Genomic DNA, 25,686 nt, shown 5'->3' on the forward strand with positions numbered 1-25,686 from the left:
ATTAACAAACTGGATACGCAACGAGGACCCTGCATTCTGCTGCCTACAGGAAACACACCTCAGAGACAAAGACAGACACTACCTCAGGGTGAAAGGCTGGAAAACAACTTTCCAAGCAAATGGTCAGAAGAAGCAAGCTGGAGTAGCCATTCTAATATCAAATAAAATCAATTTTCAATTAAAAGTCATCAAAAAAGATAAGGAAGGACACTTCATATTCATCAAAGGAAAAATCAACCAAGATGAACTCTCAATCCTAAATATCTATGCCCCAAATACAAGGGCACCTACATACGTAAAAGAAACCTTACTAAAGCTCAAAACACACATTGCACCTCACACAATAATAGTGGGAGATTTCAACACCCCACTCTCATCAATGGACAGATCATGGAAACAGAAATTACACAGAGACGTAGACAGACTAAGAGAAGTCATGAGCCAAATGGACTTAACAGATATTTATAGAACATTCTATCCTAAAGCAAAAGGATATACCTTCTTCTCAGCTCCTCATGGTACTTTCTCCAAAATTGACCATATAGTTGGTCAAAAAACGGGCCTCAACAGGTACAGAAAGATAGAAATAATCCCATGCGTGCTATCAGACCACCACGGCCTAAAACTGGTCTTCAATAACAATAAGGGAAGAATGCCCACATATACGTGGAAATTGAACAATGCTCTACTCAATGATAACCTAGTCAAGGAAGAAATAAAGAAAGAAATTAAAAACTTTTTAGAATTTAATGAAAATGAAGGTACAACATACCCAAACTTATGGGACACAATGAAAGCTGTGCTAAGAGGAAAACTCATAGCGCTGAGTGCCTGCAGAAAGAAACAGGAAAGAGCATATGTCAGCAGCTTGAAGCACACCTAAAAACTCTAGAACAAAAAGAAGCAAATACACCCAGGAGGAGTAGAAGGCAGGAAATAATCAAACTCAGAGCTGAAATCAACTAAGTAGAAACAAAAAGGACCATAGAAAGAATCAACAGAACCAAAAGTTGGTTCTTTGAGAAAATCAACAAGATAGATAAACCCTTAGCCAGACTAACGAGAGGACCCAGAGAGTGTGTCCAAATTAACAAAATCAGAAATGAAAAGGGAGACATAACTACAGATTCAGAGGAAATTCAAAAAATCATCAGATCTTACTATAAAAGCCTATATTCAACAAAACTTGAAAATCTTCAGGAAATGGACAATTTCCTAGACAAATATCAGGTACCGAAGTTAAATCAGGAACAGATAAACCAGTTAAACAACCCCATAACTCCTAAGGAAATAGAAGCAGTCATTAAAGGTCTCCCAACCAAAAAGAGCCCAGGTCCAGACGGGTTTAGTGCAGAATTCTATCAAACCTTCATAGAAGACCTCATACCAATATTATCCAAACTATTCCACAAAATTGAAACAGATGGATCACTCCCGAATTCCTTCTATGAAGCCACAATTACTCTTATACCTAAACCACACAAAGACACAACAAAGAAAGAGAACTTCAGACCAATTTCCCTTATGAATATCGACGCAAAAATACTCAACAAAATTCTGGCAAACCGAATCCAAGAGCACATCAAAACAATCATCCACCATGACCAGGTAGGCTTCATCCCAGGCATGCAGGGATGGTTTAATATACGGAAAACCATCAACGTGATCCATTATATAAACAAACTGAAAGATAAAAACCACATGATCATTTCATTAGACGCTGAGAAAGCATTTGACAAAATTCAACACCCCTTCATGATAAAAGTCCTGGAAAGAATAGGAATTCAAGGCCCATACCTGAACATAGTAAAAGCCATATACAGCAAACCAGTTGCTAACATTAAACTAAATGGAGAGAAACTTGAAGCAATCCCACTAAAATCAGGGACTAGACAAGGCTGCCCACTCTCTCCCTACTTATTCAATATAGTTCTTGAAGTTCTAGCCAGAGCAATCAGACAACAAAAGGTGGTCAAGGGGATACAGATCGGAAAAGAAGAAGTCAAAATATCACTATTTGCAGATGATATGATAGTATATTTAAGTGATCCCAAAAGTTCCACCAGAGAACTACTAAAGCTGATAAACAACTTCAGCAAAGTGGCTGGGTATAAAATTAACTCAAATAAATCAGTTGCTTTCCTCTATACAAAAGAGAAACAAGCCGAGAAAGAAATTAGGGAAACGACACCCTTCATAATAGACCCAAATAATATAAAGTACCTCGGTGTGACTTTAACCAAGCAATTAAAAGATCTGTACAATAAGAACTTCAAGACACTGAAGAAGGAAATTGAAGAAGACCTCAGAAGATGGAAAGATCTCCCATGCTCATGGATTGGCAGGATTAATATAGTAAAAATGGCCATTTTACCAAAAGCAATCTACAGATTCAATGCAATCCCCATCAAAATACCAATCCAATTTTTCAAAGAGTTAGACAGAACAATTTGCAAATTCATCTGGAATAACAAAAAACCCAGGATAGCTAAAGCTATCCTCAACAATAAAAGGACTTCAGGGGGAATCACTATCCCTGAACTCAAGCAGTATTACAGAGCAATAGTGATAAAAACTGCATGGTATTGGTACAGAGACAGACAGATAGACCAATGGAATAGAATCGAAGACCCAGAAATGAACCCACATACCTATGGTCACTTGATTTTTGACAAAGGAGCCAAAACCATCCAATGGAAAAAAGATAGCATTTTCAGCAAATGGTGCTGGTTCAACTGGAGGTCAACATGTAGAGGAATGCAGATCGATCCATGCTTATCACCCTGTACAAAGCTTAAGTCCAAGTGGATCAAGGACCTCCACATCAAACCAGACACACTCAAACTAATAGAAGAAAAACTAGGGAAGCATCTGGAACACATGGGCACTGGAAAAAATTTCCTGAACAAAACACCAATGGCTTACGCTCTAAGATCAAGAATCGACAAATGGGATCTCATAAAACTGCAAAGCTTCTGTAAGGCAAAGGACACTGTGGTTAGGACAAAACGGCAACCAACAGATTGGGAAAAGATCTTTACCAATCCTACAACAGATAGAGGCCTTATATCCAAAATATACAAAGAACTCAAGAAGTTTGACCGCAGGGAAACAAATAACCCTATTAAAAAATGGGGCTCAGAGCTAAACAAAGAATTCACAGCTGAGGAATGCCAAATGGCTGAGAAACACCTAAAGAAATGTTCAACATCTTTAGTCATAAGGGAAATGCAAATCAAAACAACCCTGAGATTTCACCTCGCACCAGTGAGAATGGCTAAGATCAAAAACTCAGGTGACAGCAGATGCTGGCGAGGATGCGGAGAAAGAGGAACACTCCTCCATTGTTGGTGGGGTTGCAAACTGGTACAACCATTCTGGAAATCAGTCTGGAGGATCCTCAGAAAATTGGACATTGAACTGCCTGAGGATCCAGCTATACCTCTCTTGGGCATATACCCAAAAGATGCCCCAACATATAAAAAAGACACGTGCTCCACTATGTTCATTGCAGCCTTATTTATAATAGCCAGAAGCTGGAAAGAACCCAGATGCCCTTCAACAGAGGAATGGATACAGAAAATGTGGTACATCTACACAATGGAATATTACTCAGCTATCAAAAACAACGACTTTATGAAATTCGTAGGCAAATGGTTGGAACTTGAAAACATCATCCTGAGTGAGCTAACCCAATCACAGAAAGACATACATGGTATGCACTCATTGATAAGTGGCTATTAGCCCAAATGCTTGAATTACCCTAGATGCCTAGAACAAATGAAACTCAAGACAGATGATCAAAACGTGAATGCTTCACTCCTTCTTTAAAAGGGGAACAGGAATACCCTTGGCAGGGAAGAGAGAGGCAAAGATTAAAACAGAGACTGAAGGAACACCCATTCAGAGCCTGCCCCACATGTGGCCCATACATATACAGCCACCCAATTAGACAAGATGGATGAAGCAAAGAAGTGCAGACCGACAGGAGCCGGATGTAGATCGCTCCTGAGAGACACAGCCAGAATACAGCAAATACAGAGGCGAATACCAGCAGCATACCACTGAACTGAGAATAGAACCCCCGTTGAAGGAATCAGAGAAAGAACTGGAAGAGCTTGAAGGGGCTCGAGACCCCATATGTACAACAATGTCAAGCAACCAGAGCTTCCAGGGACTAAGCCACTAACTAAAGACTATACATGGACTGACCCTGGACTCTGACCTCATAGGTAGCAATGAATATCCTAGTAAGAGCACCAGTGGAAGGGGAAGCCCTGGGTCCTGCCAAGACTGAACCCCCAGTGAACTAGACTGTTGGGGGGAGGGCGGCAATGGGGGGAGGGTTGGGAGGGGAACACCCATACGAAGGGGAGGGGGGAGGGGGATGTTTGCCCGGATACCGGGAAAGGGAATAACACTCGAAATGTATATAAGAAATACTCAAGTTAATAAAAAAAAAAAAGAAAGAGAAAAAAAATAATAAGGAATTTTTACCAATGGAGGCAGGTATGGAGAAAGAACAGATTTTTTCTTCAGAATTTTTCAGAACTGATAACCTACAGGATAAAAAAATAAATGAGAGATCTCTTTCATTTTAAAAATTATTTTTGTGGTTATGTTTTGTCTTGTTTTGACACAGGGTCTCACTATGTAGCTCTGAGTGGCCTAGAACTTACCAAGTAGACCAGGTTGTGGACTCAAACCACAGAGCTCTACCTGCCTCTGTTTCCCAAGTGCTGGGATTAAAGGCGTGCAGTACTGTGCCTGGCAGTCGTTTTATAAACTCTTAAGGTTTGCTGTATGCCTATTATAGTCCAGATCTAGTTGCAAGTATTAATGTACTGGAATACATTAAAAAAACAAAACAACAACAACAACAACAACAACAAAACAAACAGGCTATTGCTTGCTATTGCCCCAACGCCAGAGGTAGAAAGTAAGTTCCTAATGCTGAAAACACCATACACTTCAGAAACATGGCCCAGATACCCCTGAACTAAAACTGACCTGAAGGCCTCCTCCCTGAGGAATAGATTTCATGGCACCAGAAAGTACATGAAAGCTTCCAAAGGAGGGAAGCCGTTGATAATCCTACCCATGTATGATGCTTCACAGCAATGGCCAACATGGAAACCATACCCCTAAGAGTGCAACAGTAGCACACAGACCTAGACAGTAACCACAGCTCTTTAATTGGACTGAAGAACCACTCATCAATGATGAAACCATACCCAGTACTGGAAACCTAGCCAAATACCCAGGGCTAGCAAAGTCACGGATCTTGGAGAAGAACCTAAAACCACCACTTTTACTAAGCCAGTACAACTTATAATTTTTGTCCTTATAACCACAGGTAATCCTTGCCCTGCATCAAGGGAACGTTTTGTTTACACAAACAGAAATCATTACAGAAAAAACCACCATCGGTGAGTACACAGAGTGGTGGAGCCCAGTCTCAGGAGACATATCCCGACAAACAACTCCCACACCTAAGGCTCAGGGAACACTGAAGAAGAGGATGCAGGAAGATAAAGAGCTGGAGGATCAGGAAATTTGGTGGGAGATTGTGTCTCCTGGGAATGTCAGAACCCACGAAGTCTCACCAACATGACCGCCTAAATATGAGCTGAGCAGCAGTAGACGTGTCACAGTGGATGGGGGAAAGCCCACGAGGCCTTGACCCTACACGAAAACCTAGAAGCAGCTAAGGAATGTTGAGAGCAGGAGAAGTGGTCTTCCCTGAGGAAGAGCATACCAAATCATTTGGTTTTCCAACACCAAATGGTCAGCCCCCAAAGCATACATACAAATAACATCAAACAGACTGAACTGGTTACATTTAGAAATATTTGTGTACATATGTAAGTGTATGTAGCAACAATGAAGGTAAAAAGAGACCACAAATTTGAAAGAGATCAAGGAAGGCTATGGGGAAGGATTTGGAGGGAGGGAAGGGGGAGAGGAGAAATGACCTACTTATTATTATGAAATCGCAAAAGTAAAATGAATAATTAACAAAGACCCTTTCTGCTGTCATGGGGCTCGTGCTCTGGTGGGAAAGGCAGAGGCTAAGCAAACAGTAGAAATGAAGGGATGGAGTCGAAGGACCTTTCAGTGTTTTAGTGGGATGCTCAGGAGAGGCTGCTTTTAGGAGATGGGGCATCAACAGAGATCTTCACGAACAGAGGGTGGAATGGTGCAGAGATCCACATCTGGTCTTTTATCTCAGACCAGATGCTGAGTTTTTGTCAGGGAAAACATGACCAGATAGCTATTTGATTCTAGGCAGAGAATTAATAGTTTTGTGTGTGGCACAGTAGTATGGGTGACCTTATAAAAAAGACTTGGCTTAGTAATATTTTCACATTCTTTTTTTTTTTACTTTTTTGTTATCCCTATTTTCTATTACACACACACACACACACACACACACACACACACACACACACACACACACACACCTCACACCCCAAAAAATCTGTTGTAGGAAGCTTTCATTCTTATGGTGCATAATGTCCTACAGACCTGGTCCTTAAGAGTCATAGGCAGGGGGTTGGGGAATTAGCTCAGTGGTAGAGTGCTTGCCTAGGAAGCGCAAGGCCCTGGGTTCGGTCTCCAGCTCTGAAAAAAAAGAACCAAAAAAAAAAAAAAAAAAAAAAAGGAGTCACAGGCAGATTACCTGACAGGTTTAACATTCCAACCAGCTGTGTAGGGTTTGCTGCAAAGAGCATCTATTTCTCACAAGTCAGGAGTCTCTTCCAGATGAATCCTGGACTTCCTAATATTTACCATCTCTCTTGGAATTTGGTGGGTGGTAATTGCATCTCTGCTGATGACAGCTAGAGTCAGGAAGCAAGGAGATAAAAATACTCAGGCCACCTCAGCAAACAGGGCTCCTTGATCTATCCGATGTTCCAGGAACCCTCTCAGCTGCGCCCTCTTCTCTCTCTGAGGCTAAATCTAGAGGCTGAAGAGATTTCTCGAGTGATACTTGTGACCATGTTTTCCTGGACTGCCACGGCCGCCCGAGAGCCATCACAAGAGGACAGTTGGATTCCTCCATTCCTAATGCCACATGTTCCCTATTTCTGCAATTCCTATAATGGGTCTTCAGATGAAGCTGTACTTATACAAATGCATAACTGGTCAGCTGATCAAATGGGAATCAGCACATCTCCCCAAAAGACAGGAAAAGGAATTCTCAAAAAAAATTTTAATATCAGAAGCGATTGGTGTACTGGTTATTATTTTGTACAGATTTTTCAGAATTAGAACTATGTACCAGGAAGCTGATGAATATGTGCAGTTAATTACCACATAACATGCTGTCCCGTTGTAGCATACACTCTGGGTCTCCAACCCTGTCACAACTTGGTAGTTTCCCACGGGAGAGCAAGCAAATTCCCAGCGTTACTTTTTCTTAGTTGCCCAGTTCAGAGGGAGAGCATTATAGAGCAAAGAGGACAGCGTTGCTCCATAAGTTTGCTATGGGGTGGGATAGTACAAGTTTCTATGACTATAGATTAGCCTCAGTTTTCCCATCTGTGAAAGGGAATGAAGACTTTCATAGACATAAAATCATTTAAGTCAGCTGTCATAAAGTGCCTGCTTTGATGCTTATAACTTTGAGTGCTTAATAGACTTTCATTCCCCCTTTCCCATTCCCCTAAGATCTAAAGTACTAAAAAACATTTTGAGAATTTGAAAACAATCATAGCCCAGTACTGATTCAAGATTCATGTTCCCAGATCTCAAGCAAGAATCAGAAAACAATGGCCCAAGGGCAGAATCCGGTGTATCAGCAGTATTTGTAACAGTGACAGACTAGGGATGGTTTTTAAATATCCAGTCTGTTTTCCACTGCTGTTAAGAGTACCTCAGATCAATCAATAACAAAAGGGAAATGGGTCATTATGACTCCCAATTTTGGAAGTTTCAGTTCTTGCTGATTTGGCCCTGGCTGTTACTTGTGGACTTGCTATGCCATGTCATGGTGGCATGGGTGGTGGGGGAGGAAGGTGCATGGTGGAGCAAACTGTTTATCACCTAGCAGCAGTCATTAAGCAAAGCAAGAAAGAGTATTTATGTATCCCAACCCCTATGTATTGAGCTCCACCTATTAGAGGCTCTCCTACCTCTCAATGCACTGTGACTCAAGGTCTTTAGTCCATGGGACTTTGATAAATACCCAAATTAAAACATGGAATTAAGAGGTTCTGGGCCTCAGTGAGTATTCTGCCACTACTTATCAGAGTTATTATAGACAAATAGGTTTATGAGCAATTTAGAAATGAGCCCATTAAACACACTCTATTTCTAAGCTACAATTAATGTTTCACATCTAATTTTGTCTCCCAGGCCTGTCAGAGAATTTGCCATGCCAAGAGGAGCCAACAGTTTCTGCTACTGTTTGAAAGCAAATGTGATTGTCACTGGAGGTAAGAGGGCAGCTCCCATTCTGGTTTCCTCACAGGAACTCTCTTTATGTTTTATGGCCAGAAATCACTTTCTAGAATAATTCAAGTGTTGCCTGTTCTATTCAGCTATTGGACATGATGTCATACTTTAACAAAGCCTTCTCTCAGGGCTAGTGAAGTCATGGACCTTGGAGGAGAAGCTACAGCCATGACTTTTCTGAACCAGCGTAATTTCTCAACTACATTCTAAGTATTTGTTCTTATACCTACAGATGAGATCAGTCCTTACCCTTACTAAGGAAACTTCTCTTTGCAAAAGATGGAGTTCATTGCAGAAAACCATAACCAGTCAGAACACAGACTTGTGGATATATTTACAAAACACCTAAGCTCAGGGAACATTGAAGAAAAGGGGCTGGAAAGGTTGTCAGAACCAGAGGATCAGGGAGTTTGCTGTGAGGTGCATCTCTTAGTAATGACAGAAGCTCCAACCATGGTCTCATCAACCTGACTACTTATACTTGAACTCTTGAACTGAACTTGAACAATAAAAGCCATGCCAAAGTGGACCGGGTAAAAGACCACAAGGCCTCAATCCTACACAAAGAACTACAGGCATCTAGGGAATGCTGAGAGTGGGAGAAATAGTCTTCTCTAGGGAAGGACACACCAACTGGTTGTCTAATACCAAGTGGTCAGCTCCCAAAACTTACATATAAATAACATTATTCAGACTCAGCAAGTTATATTTACATTATATATACATGTAACATCAATTAATGAAAAAAACCCATGAATTTGAAAGAGAGCAAAAAGATGTATATGGGAGGATTGGAGGGGAGAAAGTGAAGGGAGAAATAATATAATTTTATTATAATCTCAAAAATAAGAGAAAATTACCTTCCTTAGCTCAAGAATATGTGAAACAAATTTTCCTCTGCTTTACTATTGTGTTTCAGAGTAAACATGACTTTAATTTTTCTAGGATATGGTTTGTTTGTTTTTTTTTTCTATGTGAGACCACAAGCTCCCCAATTTGAAAGGAGTCCTGGAGTCTCTGATCAGAAAAGTCAAGGGCCAGTTGACAGAGACAGTAGACTGTAAGCCAGTAGACAGTAGAGACCAAGGTCAGAACCTTAAAGAATACGAAACTTCAAGGAGTAGTAAGGTAGAAGATGGGAACGGCCCTTTCCCAAGAGCAAGGGGAGGGATGGCAACATGGGAAACTTCATGGGAAGATGGAAGACAGTCCTAAGCTTTGGGCTCAGATTCTGCTCGTCTCCAGTGATGACTATGAGTCTGGGCTGTGTAGCCAGGCTGGGTGTAAATCCACTACCAGGCTATGCAGTGGGCAGACTTCTTACCCCTTTAAAGCTTCAATCTCATCTTGAGTGGAGTTCATGATATTACTTGCTTATAGAATATGTATAAGAAAAGTGTGTGTTTCATATGGTAATGTTTAGAATTAAAACAGTGAATGGATGCCTAGCACTAATAGGTTTTCAATAAATATTAGTTTTGTGATCAGTGAGATGGCTCACTGACTGGGGGTGTGTTTCATATGGTAATGTTTAGAATTAAAACAGTGAATGGATGCCTAGCACTAATAGGTTTTCAATAAATATTAGTTTTGTGATCAGTGAGATGGCTCACTGACTGGGGGTGCCCTGGGCCAAGCCTGACCACCTGAGTTCAATCCCAGAACCCACATGGCAGAAGGAGAGAACTGACTCCCACGAGTTTTCCTCTGACCTCCGCATACATGTGCACTGTGATACATGTGCCCCTCAAAAAATTAAAGTAAAATGTATTTAAAATTAAATGTCAATACAATTCATTTACAGTGTATAAGCAAAGTCACTTTGGTAGTGAAGTACTGAGATAGAACTCCTGACGTATCTGTATTGCTAAGTATAAACAGCTCTACTCTTGGTGGTGGAGTGTATCACTGGGGGTGGGCTCTGAGGTCTCAGATGTCCAAGCCAGGCCCAGCGTCACTCTCTTCTTGCCGCCTGCTAGTTCAGATGCAGAACTCAAGCACCAGGTCCGCCTGCATGCTGCCATACTTCCTGGGCACGATAACAATATATACCAAACCTCTAAACTGTAAATGAGGCCCAATTAAATGTTTTCCTATATCCGAGTTGCCATGTTCATGGTGTCTCTTCATGGCAATAGAAATCCTAAGACATGCTTATTCCAGTCCGGAGTAATCTCTGAGAATGTAAGTCTTGTGTTTTCACGTACATGCTACACTTTACAGTTAAATTTATATTGCACTTTTAGCATTTCAAAATACATTTTTGAAATTAGCTTATGTTTCAAATACTATTTTAAAAAATTGTTACCAAGTATCACTGGATAGTCTATAGAAAACTACACCTTCAAAGAGAAAGAAGCTTTTTAATTAGCACAAGGCAACCATGACTGCAATATTGCGAACCTTCAACTAAAGGCATGAAGAAAAGAAAGGAAGGCATGAAGGAGAGTCGTCTGCAGACCAGTGAGTGGACCTGAAGCATGTTTCCTAACACTTAGTGGCAATTCCAAGATCCCATGATCTGGTTTCCCATAGTCTGCATTCCCCATAGTCTCATTACACTGGCCATTAAAGGAGACTCTACCAAAGCCTACTTCATAACACAAGAACAAATGCAAGAGATTGGTACTTCCTATAGAGAGCAAATCGCATCATGATTTCTTGACGCCTGTAGCCTCTTCCTGAGTTGATAGTTGTCATCCCTTATCTTTTCTTGTTAGGAATGGGTACATAGGTACAGTGCCAAGCCTAGACTACGAGCCAGAAGGAAGTGGAGGGAGCGCCAGTGATTCATGAAGTGATCTGACAGATGAAGCACTGAGCACACCATGCTAATCGTCATTCACTGAAGTGACAGACTTCCTGAAACATTCCATTTAAAGGGAGGGAAGGTTTCTTTCACCTTACACTTCCAAAAGCTTTAGCCCTTGGTGATTTGGCCCTGTTACTATAGGCCTATGGAGAGGCAGACCATCATGGCCAGAAAACATGGCAGAAATGTCCTGTTCACCTTATGGCATCTAGCAGAGAGAGAGAGAGAGAGAGAGAGAGAGAGAGAGAGAGAGAGAGAGAGAGAGAGAGAGAGAGAGAAGTCATGCTTCCAGTGTCTCTTCTGGAGGTCTTCCTTTAATGACCTCATTTCTTTCCACTCAGTTCCACCTCCCAAAGCTTTCACTAATTCTCAACAGCGGTACAAACAGGGCTCAAGGAGAACATTCCAAATCCAAACTATAGCAATGTCTAAGAATTAAACTGCAATAGATTCTGCCCCATCAGGGCATGTCTGTAATCAGATAAAAATATTGGCCTAGCATCCTATTCATAACCAATGCTTTAACTAAGCAGTATTCAAGTTGCTGGCCAAACATGAAGGACACATTCATCATAACTATCTTTCCATGCTCACACACAAAAGAAAGCGAAGCTTTATGGATATCAGTTTTAGAATTCTTTGTAAGCATAGTTTTGTATTCAATTCCAAGGGAGAATGTTGAGTGAAAGTTCTGGGAATGACTTTACTGTTTGTAGATAAGGGCATTGATGCCACTAACCTCAGTGTTAACCATAGTACAAAATCCTCAACTTCAGCTTAGAGATGCTATAAATTATGGGGTTTTGAGCTCCTGTGAAGGCAATCAAATGTGGAGCAGCATGACCGACAAGCAAGTACTTTCCAGTGTGCACGACTTACCGAATTCCCACAGATGTGGAGGCTCTATTGGTAGAAAATGCAAACATCCCCTCCCCGGGACAATACTCTTGCTGATTAGTGACTCAGCCATGTGCAAGTGCTGCTGCTGACTACGAATGTACAAGTGCTGTTCTGCTCAGCGCAGCTGCCTGTGTAAGTGTGCTAGGACCCTTGATGAGCTTGGTAAAAACAGGAGCTCTTCAGGAAACAAACAAACAAACAGATGCCCACCAAGACTGGGTACTTACAAAAAAACAACAACAAACCTAAGTAAGCAAAAGTTAAGTTTCTAAGCATTATTTGTTGAACAAATAATGTTCAACATTATTTGTTTTTAAAAGTTAATGTTGTTTTCATTGATCATTTCAAGAATTAAGCACCTCATCTGGAATGTTCTGAACAGTCATTCCAGTCTCCGTCCTCTGCTAACTGAGGAGCACTGTGTGCATTTTTTTCATGTTATATTCAAGTATCTTTATGCAGCTGTTATTGATGAAGAGCTCTGGACCATCAGACTGTGTTAGGAACATCAGATTGTGTTCCTAACCCTCACAAATTCAAAATCTAATAACAGAAATAAGACAAGTCTAGACAGAACTAATGCAAGGCAGAGCCTGAGTCAACGGATGGAGATGATCATGCAAGATATAACTGAAGCATTGCATATCTCGAGAGCTCCATATCATGTGGCCTCACGCAGCCTTTCTGCTCATTCTGGTGGCGCCACTCACACTGTATGAGGACGCAGTTAGCATCCACACAAACAGTAGGCCTACTCCGGATGTAGCCAAAGGAAGACTGTTTCCTCTACAGTGCACACAGGCAAAGCCCTGGTCAGGAGGCTGTGATGAAAGAATCAAATGTGTTGTAGTATGATCAGTGAGCAACTGCTACTTTACACCATGCACAGTCTTTTGAACTGTCAGTTAATAAAGCCTCTATAAGTAGACATTGCAAATTCTCAGCAACTGTAAACATCCCGCCCCTCTGAGTAATATTCTTATTGACTAGTGACTCAGCCCAGAGCCTTGCTTCATGTACAGGATACATTTCTGGGAACGCAAGCAAAAGTTCTTCCTCATGTGGTACACAAGTCACAGACTTTCTTCCACAGAGAGCCCCACTTTCCCTAGTAGTAGTAACACCTACTTCAGGAATGCTGCAGTCAATGTTATCTGTACCTATGAGCCCGAGGGGCAAATCTTGGAACGTGCCTGGTAATACTGTACTTCTGAGCTGTGGCTGGTGAAAAGCAGTGAGGGTTAAACAGTACTGCATTATTGGAATTTGTACTTTGAGGCATGGAACTGAACCCTCCAAGGCTTCCTCGTTGCTATAACAATGTGAGCTTGTTCTCTACACTCACCGAAGTAACCTTGTCTTCCCAGAGCTAAAATGGAGCAGGACCGAATCTTGAAAAGTCATCATTTTATACAAGAGGCAACGGAGGCCCCTGCAAAGAAAACAATTTGCCACAAGCTGTGCTAGTCAGCTAGTGGAACTAAGGTTCAGTCAACTATCTTTGCCCTCAGCCTGGTTTTCTCTTTTCTGGACTATTGTGATGCTGTACACGAGGGTGCTCTCCCACATCATCCTCTGTAATCTGGACCACTGTGATGCTGTACACGAGGGTGCTCTCCCACATCATCCTCTATGATCTGGACCACTGTGATGCTGTACACGAGGGTGCTCTCCCACATCATCCTCTGTGATCTGGACCACTGTGATGCTGTACACCAGGGTGCTCTCCCACACAGTCCTCTGTGATCTGAGCCAGCTCATTTCATCAAAAGCGTTGAGCTAGGACTGAATGACGACAGCAGAGACGAGTTTGCTAAAAGAAAGAAAAGCCTGTCTTTGATGAGTAGCTTTGTTTAAATCCTGCCTTAGGAAAAGGGAGAGAGAGGAAACAAAAGACAGAGAATGAGTTAAATGGAAAATAACACAACAGAGAATCAACTCCTTATGAACTATAATGTATGATATAAATGGTAAAAAAGTAATACATTACATTTGATATCATTATTTGATTATTCATTTTTGAATTTGCCTATGAACACTTTATCTCTTGTCTCTTTATCTCTTAATATTTCACACTTGCCTTGTGGCTATATTAGATTATAAATACTTTGAACCAAGAATCATACTTCACATGTCCATGTGGAAACTTCTCCCGTGCCCTCCCCCCACCCCCCAATATTATACAAATCAGGATCTGTTCAGTTAGACATGTATAAGTTCATTTATTCTCACAAAATAACTGTGGTATATGTTAACTGCACTAGTAGAGCAAGCTCCTCAGAGAGCTGATAAATGATACATTAGATTTCACATTAAAACTTAACAGGCAAAAAACACGCACATGTTGTTTGTCAACCTTACCGCAAACAACTAATTCAGTGCTCACCATATAAACTACGAGCAACCACAATTACAGGGTCAGTGCTGTGGAAGGCTGAGGCCCAGAGAGCATGGGAATAAAACCTCTTCACTCCATCAAAGGTCAGGAAGAGAGACTAGGGGGAGCACTACAGAGGAAATGCCACAGTTCAAAAGCACATGACTTGTTTTTCGTAAAAAAAGTAGACTTTGGGTCAGATGGCTCATTGGGTCAGATGGCTTTACCTCAGGTAAAGGTGCTTGCCTCCAAACTTGCCAAACATGAGTTCAACCTCTGGGATGAACAAAATAGAAAAAGAGGACCATGAACCATGGCACACAAATGCTTTCCACCCCACCTACATGCATGTACACACAAAATATATATAAGTAAAAATGTTATTGTTTTAATTTATTAAATTTATTAATTTAATTTATTGTTGGGCATATACCCAAAAGATGCCCCAACATATAAAAAAGACATGTGCTCCACTATGTTCATTGAAGCCTTATTTATAATAGCCAGAAGCTGGAAAGAACCCAGATGCCCTTCAACAGAGGAATGGATACAGAAAATGTGGTACATCTACACAATGGAATATTACTCAGCTATCAAAAACAACGAGTTTATGAAATTCGTAGGCAAATGGTTGGAACTGATAAACATCATCCTGAGTGAGCTAACCCAATCACAGAAAGACATACATGGTATGCACTCATTGATAAGTGGCTGTTAGCCCAAATGCTTGAATTACCCTAGATCCCTAGAACAAACGAAACTCAAGACGGATGATCAAAATGTGAATGCTTCACTCCTTCTTTAAATGAGGAAAAAGAATACCCTTGGCAGGGAAGGGAGAGGCAAAGATTAAAACAGAGACTGAAGGAACACCCATTCAGAGCCTGCCCCACATGTGGCCCATACATATACAGCCACCCAATTAGACAAGATGGATGAAGCAAAGAAGTGCAGACCGACAGGAGCCGGATGTAGATCACTCCTGAGAGACACAGCCAGAATACAGCAAATATAGAGGCGAATGCCAGCAGCAAACCACTGAACTGAGAATAGGTCCCCTATTGAAGGAATCAGAGAAAGAACTGGAAGAGCTTGAAGGGGCTCGAGACCCCAAAAGTACAACAATGCCAAGCAACCAGAGCTTCCAGGGACTAAGCCACTACCTAAAGACTATACATGGACTGACCCTGGACTCTGACCCCATAGGTAGCAATGAATATCCTAGTAAGAGCACCAGTGGAAGGGGAAGCCCTGGGTCCCGCTAAGACTGAACCCCCAGTGAACTAGTCTATGGGGGGAGGGCGGCAATGGGGGGAGGGTTGGGAGGGGAACACCCATAAGGAAGGGGAGGGGGGAGGGGGATGTTTGCCCGGAAACCGGGAAAGGGAATAACACTCGAAATGTATATAAGAAATACTCAAGTTAATAAAAAAAATAAAATAAAAAATAAAAAAAATAAAGTAGATTTTGGGGAAGAATAAAATCTAGAATTTATATACCTTAAGATCCAGCAAATTTCCATGTGGGTAGAAATTTCTCAATAAAGATTGATTGTTGCTCTTAACACTTCGGTGACTTGGGAGTGGGTGGGTGAGTATCCTCAAAGAAGCAGGGGGAAGGGGATCAGGGGTTTGAGGAGGGGAAACCGGGAAGGGGGATGTAAATAAATAAAATAACCAATAAAAAATAAAGTACAATTTGATTGACATCTAAAACAACTAATTTCCTGCTTATCTACTTTCTAATACTGCATTGCTGTATTAAGATTAGCTGACATAACAAAATACCATGGATTCTGTAGTTTAAACAACAAAATTTTATTATCTTATAGTTCTGGAGGCTTTCAGTTTAAGATCAAAGTATCAATATGGTCACCTCCTAATAAGGACCATGTTCATGGTGTATATATATAGCTGACATAACAAAATACCATGGATTCTGTAGTTTAAACAACAAAATTTTATTATCTTATAGTTCTGGAGGCTTTCAGTTTAAGATCAAAGTATCAATATGGTCACCTCCTAATAAGGACCATGTTCATGGTGTATATATATAGGTGGCCTCCTCATGAGGTGGGGAGATAAGAAGCAAACTGCCTGGTCCTCTTCTTATGAGGACCTCATCTTTATGGCCTTACTAAAAGCTAGCCTCCTCCCCAAATATCCCCACACTGATGATTATGACTTCAACATGGATTTTGAGAGGGCACAATTCGGTCTATAGAAAATAAGAGCCATCTGAGTCTTAGTTTTTCAGCCTCCTTCTCATGCTACTCCAAGATCTAAGTGCCTAGATAAAAACAGTTGACCTTCACAAAGGGACTATGCGAAGAACCAACCAAGGTCCAATGCCTGTTCTCCCGGCCACCATCCTTTGGCACTTAACACTCAACCTCTAAGCTGTGACCTCTCCTAGCAACCAAGTCATAACGGCCCGATAACTACTTAATGAGCTCTTACCATGTGTTACCTGGTTGGACACCACTGTAAGCCAGAAGAGGGGCTGTCTCAAAACGGAGCCTAGTAGACCATTTTAAATAAATAATAGCTAATGATTATGGAGTGGGATGTTGCGTTGACATGGTACTCGGGAATTTTTTTAAAGTATGGAGGTATTCTGGTATATTCTTGAAGAAGTGGATTGGGAGAGAATGGAAAGGGTAGAGAAAATAGTACAGTTGTTTTTCTCGGGACCCTGCAAAACAATTGGAATCGCTGGATTCTCTATGTCTATTACATTTGGCTAATCTATGAATATCTAGTTACCAAGTCACCCAATTGTTCCCTGTATCTAGCTGGCTCTTTCAGTAGGGATGTGTCTACTTAAACAAAAAAGTATCTAGCGCTTACAGGCAAGTCAGTCATGTGGGTAGACAAGGGCGTGCTGTAGGTCAAGTAGAACAGATCAGTCGAATTTCAGGGTTTATATATATATATATGACTGTCCCCTGGTTATGAGACCCTGACTAGAACAAGGTAGAAAGGAGAGGGTGGTACCCAAAGGTTCTCCTCTGAATTCTTCAAGTGCCCTGAGGCAGGTGAGCACCCACGCTATGAAAACGCACAACCACACCTTTATGGGCCACACACACACACACACACACACACACACACACACACACACACACACATGCATGTGCATGCAGAAACTGGCTAGTTTTGCAACACGTGCGAGACTTCTCTTCTTGGGAACCCAACTGGATTCCTTGCAGTTGGGTGTTCAGGTACCAATTTTCAGTGAAAGAAACACAAGAGCTCAGAGTTTACATGACTAAGAAGGAAGATATTTTCATTGCCCGTGTCATATTATTTTGAAACTTATTTGTTTTAAGCAGCCTTTATTATGGGCACAAATGCATGGCTATAACTTATTTATGTTTTTAAAAAGTAAATTGTGTAATGATTTTTAAAATATAGATTTTTTTTAAAGATATTGGATATTCTATTTCACAAATAACTCATTAACTATCATCCTGGAAGCTGAATCATAAAAGTATTATGGAATTCCAAGACAATATTCTTGAAGTTGTATAACCTAACATCCTTATATTACACGAACTCCTAAGGATTGAGTGATTTAAAGTATTAAATTATTCAGTTTAGTGATGTAGATGTGTGTCCAGTATAATAGAACAGAAAGTGGGATGAAGGAGTTGGGGCAATGGTTCATATAAGACCACTTGCTACAGAAGCAGAGGGACCTGAGTTTGCTTGTCAGCATGTATGTTTTATTTTAGCTGCTTTAAAGTTGTTTTTTACTTTAAATCACAGCGTCCACTTGCTGGTTAGACCACAGAGCTACTGGCCTTGTGCTGTGGTAGAAGCATTCTGGGAAGCAACTTGGCAGTGCATTTTAAAGTCATAAACATGATTTAATATGTTTCTACTTCTGGAAACTTACTATTAGCAACTAATGAAAGAAACAAACGTGAACACACAGATGGGCTTGGTTTTGTTGTTGTTGTTGTTTACAGCATTGATGAATAAAGTAAGAGGGGAAATCCAGAACCAGAGAATTATACATTGTAGATAATGGTTAAAAGATTATGAACCATCAAGGGAAAGTTATTTAGCTATATAAATAAAAAAAGGAATTTGCCATCATTTATAGCAATGTGGACAAATTTGCAGATGTCATGCTAATGAAATAAGGCAAACACCGGAAGACAAATAGTACATTTCCATGGGAAATTTCAAAGTTGGTCTTAAAGAGGGTAGAGGATAGTAGCTATCAGAGCCTGAGAAGGGAGTAGGGGAGGGAGGGACGAGATCAGGTGGTTGATGGTTACAGGCACACGTTTGGGCACAGGGAATGCCTTCCAACATTCCGAAGCACAGTAGCATAACTATACCTGAGAGCTGTTAATTGACTGTTTTCAACAATAGACAGGGTTTTTAAATGAAAGCAATTAAGTGAATATTTCACAGTGGACAGGATTTTAAAATGTTCCCAATACAGAGAGACACAAATCTGTGATAGAAGATACCATCCTGATCTAATCATTGTATCCTGTATGTAAGTGATGAACTGTCATAACTCATCCATATTCCTCAGGCTCCCACCTACCTGAGAGGATGAGCTTCAGAGAGACCCTGACTCAAAAATAAGACACCTCAACTTGACCTCTGGTGTTCACACTGGCATGCACAGGTGGTTGTACACACACACACACACACATACGCGCGCTCTCGCGCATGCATGCACTCATGCACACATGTGCAGTAAAAATGCAAAAATGGTTAACAATGACTTCCTATAGGAAACAGAACTAGAAATTGGAGCTTGAAAGGGCAAGCTGGAAAATCTGTTGGGTTTTTGCTTTTTGTTTCCAACAACAATGTCAGCCTTCTATCCTGATTCATTGTTTTACTATGTACCCAGAAGATTTTCACAATTAAAAGACAAAAGCTAGGCTATCAAAAATAATTGCGTACAAATTGCTTGTGCTTGTGGCTCCGTAGGAAGCAGGAAAATGGAAAAATGAAAGGCAGATGATTTGCCCCTGCTGGAGAGAGTGAGCAGTTTGCCTCTTCCCCCAGTTTCTTTTATTATTATAATGTTTGCATAATTTAAGGCTGTAAAAACAAAAGACCAGCTGCCTGAAATATGTCTTGGAAGTAAATAAAGTATAAATAATGTATTCACGTATGACAGAGCGGAGAAGTACTGAATCAAGAAAACTACTCATGAAATATTGATGAGAGTTCACATTTGTATGTGAACATACGACTGACTGTCAAAGACAGAGCCAAGAGAAGGCTAGTGCCTCGCAAGCCACTCACAGAAGGAAGCCTCTGGGGACATGTGGGCTGTGGTTTGCTAGGAAAACAGACAGGATCTAACTGAATGGGAGATGCTTTTTGTGGTGGCAAATTTTAATCGTCACCTTGCCACAACTGTAGAATCACCAGGAAGAACGATCGATCTCTCAGTGAGGGATTGCCTAGGCCAGTTGGCCTGTGAGCATACCGATTGGGATCCGTGGTTGAAGTGGGAAAGCCCAGCCTGAAAGTGGGTCATGCTGTTTCCCACGGAGGAAGAGCAGGAAAAGCTAGACAAGCAAGAAGCATGCATCTGTTTCTTTCTGCTCCTGACTTGGGGGGGCGGGGAGGGCGCAGTGTTGGGACTAGCTGTTTCCAATTCCTTCCTGCCCCTGCTCTGATGGATTCAAACCTGAAATTGTCAGTTAAAATGAACCTATTCTTCCCTAAGTTACTTTGATCAAGGTGTTTTGTTACAGCCACAGAATGAAACGAAGACACCTTTTAACCTTTGAGAATACAAAACCCCCTGTCACTGTCGTCCTTTTAGGAGATGATAAAGTCCTCCGGTTGTGGCACCCAAACATCAGCACTAAGCCAGTTGGGAAGCTGGTGGGACACATGTTCAGCATCACAGAGATCGTAAACAACGAGAAGGAGCAACATGTCATCAGCCTCTCCTCTGCAAAGGTAACAAGAAAAAATAATGGAACCAAAATGAAGCTCTTTGTTCTTAAGGTCAGCTACATGGAGGCCCAGCATAAGCATGCATATACACATGTGCATACACAGACATATACATGCATACAAGTATACACATATGCATGTGTACCTGAACACACACATGCATACATACATACATACATGCATGCATACATACATACATACATACATGCATACATACATATATACATACATGGACACATGCATGCATGCATATTTTTTCTCTGGAGTAACTGATGACTGCTGAGAAAAATGTCAGAGAAGAGCAGCCACTACTATTTCTGTTGACCATAGCATAAGAAAGGACATGTTTAAAGATAGACATAACCTTCATATGGTGAAGAAACGATAGGATTCTCCCCTGTAGTAAAACACCAGAGGCTCCATTTCTAGATAAGTTTGTCATCACTAAGGTTAGAAAAAAACAAGGACTTCTGTGTTTTTCTTTGTTATGAAACTTACTTAAATGTCCTCTTTAAAGTAGTACAGAAGAAAAAGTGAGTTATAAATGTGAGAAATGAGAATCTTGAATATTAGTAAAATACTTCTTGCTGGATTAAATACAATCTATTTGAATGTCTTAGGAAGAATAAGTTCAATGAGTATGGCTAGTTATAATAGCAATTGCAATTTTTTCTGGGTGCTACATTTACATGACCTACTTCTCTCCACCCCCACAACTCCTCCCGTTGAACAACACCCCCTTGCAAACTCCTACTTACTTTTTGCTACAAGCATTTACATGTGTATATGTACAACCCGCTGAGTGCTTTCAGTGTTGCGTGTGTGTGTGTGTGTGTGTGTGTGTGTGTGTGTGTGTGTGTGTGTGTGTTTATGGTTAGAACCAATTGCTTGGGATTGAATGACTTACCAGGACTCAGCCCCGAAGAGCACGTCTCCCTCTTTCACAGCCATTAACTGGCTTTAGCTATTCATCCAGGGGTGCAGTCCTGTGAGATTTCTCCATCCAAATTGGCCTGTCAACAAGTGTTGTCATTGTGCAGGTCTTGTTTAAGTGACCACATTGTTGGGATTCCATGGGTACATCTCCCTGACATATATAAAAAGACACTGTCTTTTTTTTTTTTTTCCGGAGCTGGGGACCGAACCCAGGGCCTTGCGCTTCCTAGGCAAGCGTTCTACCACTGTGCTAAATCCCCAACCCCTAAAAAGACACTGTCTTACAGGCAGGACTAGGGCTCTGACTCTGACAATCTTTCTGCCTCCCTCTTCTCGGTTTCCTAAGTCTCCAGTATGGATTGTACTGTAGTTGGGTCAGTTGGTGTTGGATACCCATGGTCTGTTGTCTGTATTTTGATCAGTTGTGAATTTCTGTAGTAATTTCCGTTTAGTGTAAAAAGAAGTTTATGAATATTATAAGTTATACTGAGTTTGAATCCCCAGAACCCATGTAAAAGCTAGATATGTAGCATGAGCATCTCTAACCCCAGTGTTTATGCAAGATGATAGACACAAAAAGGACACTCTCTGGAGGCACACAGGCCAGCTAGCCTGGATTATGCAGTAGTGAACCAGACCTTGTTACAAACATGGTAAAAAGTGACTAACATATAAGGCTGTCTTCTGACCTGTGCACCCATATCAAACACACATACATACACACATATGAACATGTATCATACACATACATACAAGATGAATAGGTATCTTATTAATGGATATGAGCAATTATGAATAAATATGAATGGGTATTAATGAATAAAATGAATAATGAAACTCCACTGAGATATATTTATTCAAGAGCATACGTCAGAAAGATAAGATTTTCATACATCAGAATATTACCCTGTAAAAGATGCCATTCGATAAATTAATCTACATATTAGTGATGTTGGAGTGTTTAGCTAGCCATTTTCCAAGTTTGTAGTTAGTGTAAAGATTCTGATACAAAAGAATATTCTAGAGGAATTGAGCTGGAACTGACCTATAAGCCTCTTCCTTGAAGACAAACTCTCACAGTATCTCAAGGAGTTATGCAAGCCACTAGGGGAGAAAAGTAATCAGAAGTTCTACTAAGCTGAAAAGGCCTCAGAACACAGCAGTCATGAGCCTGGCAAGATACTGTGGTGATTCAACAGTGGCACTCACATCTTGGAGGTAATCAACAGTGGGAATTGGACTTCAGACTCATTGAGTAAGAGGGATTCGCCTGGTACGATAAACATAGCTAGCTAAGTGTGGCTGGTGAGGTCATGGGATTCAGAGGGGAACTTAGTGCTATCATTTCTGCGGAAGATATAATTAAGAGATGGCAATCAGCTATGAAAACATGTGATAAAGCTACAATACCTAACAGAATAATATGCAAAAAGAGTTAGGTCTACAGAACAAAAGAGATAATGCAAGGACTAGTGTGTGTGTGCGCGTGTGTGTGTGTGTCTGTGTGTGTGTGTGTGTGTGTGTGTGCGCGCGCACGTGTATAATCTTATATGATGAGATTAACACTTAAAATTTAAGAGTAAATCACAATTCACACCATACAAGTTAGTAGACAAACTAACCATGAAGGAAAACACATATGTAGTCATATCACCACTGGGTAATATGCAAAAAGATACATTCCTTATAAGTTAAAGATAAAACATAGAACTTCCTCAAACATTCAGAAGGAAATATAGGTGCATATTCATACAGCTTCCAAGTAATTCCTAAGCACCTGCTGGTAAGTGGAATATAAAATATAACTGTATCAAAATCCAAATAATCTGCCATGTAATCTTGATAACTATCGTTTAGTCAATGATACAAAATATTTGGCAGAGTGCAAAGTACATGGCCAATTCTTTTGATTACAACCTTACAGGACTGTTTTATATTAGAATGAGTGCCTACTAACCCTATCACCACACACGCACACACACACATGCACATGCACACACGCACACGCACACACACACGCACACGCACACGCACACACACACAATTATCACAAGTTGTACATGTGGGGGAAAATGGGATCTAGGCAATAATTTGCCAAGGCCATACTTGTCATCCTGAGGTAACATGTCATGAATCACGAGTTTGCTTCTTTCTCTGTCACCCTGTTCTCACAAAGCAAAAGGCAGACAGCAGAGAAGGGCAGAATGCAATAAAAATGGTGGAAAACCGGAAAAGGAGCTTAAGCAAGCACACGAATAAAACCTTGACAGATAAGTGGGACATTGAAGGGGACAGAGGGCAGAGGTCTGAATTTGCAGGCATGTTTATGTGGTGTTTGTAGATATCATGAGGAAGCAGCTTGAAAGGAAGCAGCCTCGCTTAGCTCTGTGTATGAGAACAGAAGTATTATAATGTATGACATGTACAATGTGTTTTCATCCTACACATATGTTCATACTTCCCCTATAGCCTCTAAGATCTAACCCCTCTTCCCCTTCCAGCTTGTGTTCTCTCTCTCTCTCTCTCTCTCTCTCTCTCTCTCTCTCTCTCTCTCTCATAACATACCAGGTGCTACACTCTTAAAATACTCTCTCTCCCTCTCTGAGAGGCCGTCAACTGTCAGATTCTCAGATAGGAGTGGGGACTATGAGCCTGTGCAAAGGCTGTGTGTGCTGATGTCTTCACCTCATTGTTTTCCTTGCCAGTCATAAAATTAGCAAGCCCAATTCCACATTACTAAGAGATTTTTGGTTTGCTTTTGTTTTTTGGTAACAACTCAATACGCAATTTTGCGTTGAATTCCCTATAAAGACCATGTCAAGCACCTGCCATCCATTTGTACTTCAGTCATACATACCCCAATTCTCACATGTACCATCTTCCCATGATGACATCTCTCAAAGGGTTTCATTGCCTCACAGGTTTCCAGGCTCCTGACAATGTAAAATCGTGTAATGCATTGAATCAACCTGATTTGATTCACTAGTTAACCTCTTGTGGCCATTGGTAATGTTTAGAAAGGCAGGCCAAATCCCAGACTTCCTTGATACACGAAAGACTAATCTGTTCCTAAATTGCTCACCCCATCTAAATGACACCATGGCTCTGAAGAAGGGCTCTAATGATGAGACTTGTGCTGTGTCACGATGTCCATGTTTCCGTTTAAAGAGTACTTACGGGGCAGCACGATGACCCATCTTCCTGTTATGTGTCTGCGCTCTGCTGTGATATTAATAGCACTTCCATTGGTCATTGTATTTGAGAAGCCCCTCTCCTGGTTCTCCAGTCACCGCATGTGCATAAATTCCAAGTGCCTTGTTAACGCTGAGCCGTTTTTGGTCTAGAGTGTTGTACTGTTTTCTATGAATATGAGCTCAACTCCTAACACTCGGATATTTCACTCTGCTCACTCTGTAACAAACACTCATCAAGGGGGAGAAAAGAGTTATTAATGCCTCTGGCTAATAGCAACTGACGTGAAGCTTTGCCCGGAGGAGAGCCAGAAACCCCCGCTGAACCAGAGCGTGCAGCCTTGGGAGTACACATTGCTTCATTTTCTAAGCCCCCTTTATTATTATTATTACTTATTGTTTCTCACAGAGGGCTGCAGGCAAAGCCTTTCTCCTGTGCTTTTTCTATGATGTTTTGTGGCTGATGACTTGAGTCCCCCACTCCTTTATTCTCAAAGTTTAATCAGTTTCATAATTCACTATTTTTCCACTTCTAAAAGAATCCTTTTTTAAATTATTGCATTCCCGATTTGTTTGGAAAAACGACATTTTTACTCTTATTGCTACCAGACTATGAATAGTTTTGTCTTGTTGTTGTTGTTGTTTGAAATTTATGGTCACTTGTACATATGCAAGGTTTAATCATTACTCCATTCTATCATCCCAAGATTTGTTCAGTGAGCTTGTCCCTTAAACCAATTTAGAGTCCTTCTGGAACAGTTTGGTTCTGTTTTCTTCCTAAGCATCCCCAGGGCTGACTGGCTCCCTAGGCTCTCCTAAGCTTTGGCATCAACACCTTCAACAATCCAGCCCCTGCTTGCAGCTGTTGACAGAACCCAGCAGGCAGCCATCACCTCATCCATATTAGAAGTTTTTCTCTCAAAGGCACCAGCAAATTACTAACACCAAAGAGCGGCCTCTTCATCCACCTCTTCACTGTATTTTCTTCTTGTCCATTTCAATCTGCACACGGGTTCCACAGCCTCTCCTCCTGTTACTTTCCCCGATACTGACTTCCCTTAA

General features: G+C 41.0%; 1 protein-coding gene across 2 annotated transcripts in view; it reads left to right on the plus strand.

Annotated features, from left to right (window-relative positions):
• Wdr64 (WD repeat domain 64) overlaps positions 1-25,686 on the plus strand; it is a 123,785-nt gene that overhangs the window by 44,148 nt on the left and 53,951 nt on the right. For both annotated transcript variants that reach the window (XM_006250343.5, XM_039091435.2), the window contains 2 exons: positions 8,362-8,441; positions 20,361-20,500. In XM_006250343.5, the coding sequence (XP_006250405.1) occupies positions 8,362-8,441; positions 20,361-20,500 (220 nt within the window). The remainder of the gene's footprint in view (positions 1-8,361; positions 8,442-20,360; positions 20,501-25,686) is intronic.

The sequence above is a fragment of the Rattus norvegicus genome, chromosome 13 (assembly GCF_036323735.1).
Source record: "Rattus norvegicus strain BN/NHsdMcwi chromosome 13, GRCr8, whole genome shotgun sequence".
NCBI classification, from domain to species: Eukaryota; Metazoa; Chordata; class Mammalia; order Rodentia; family Muridae; genus Rattus; species Rattus norvegicus.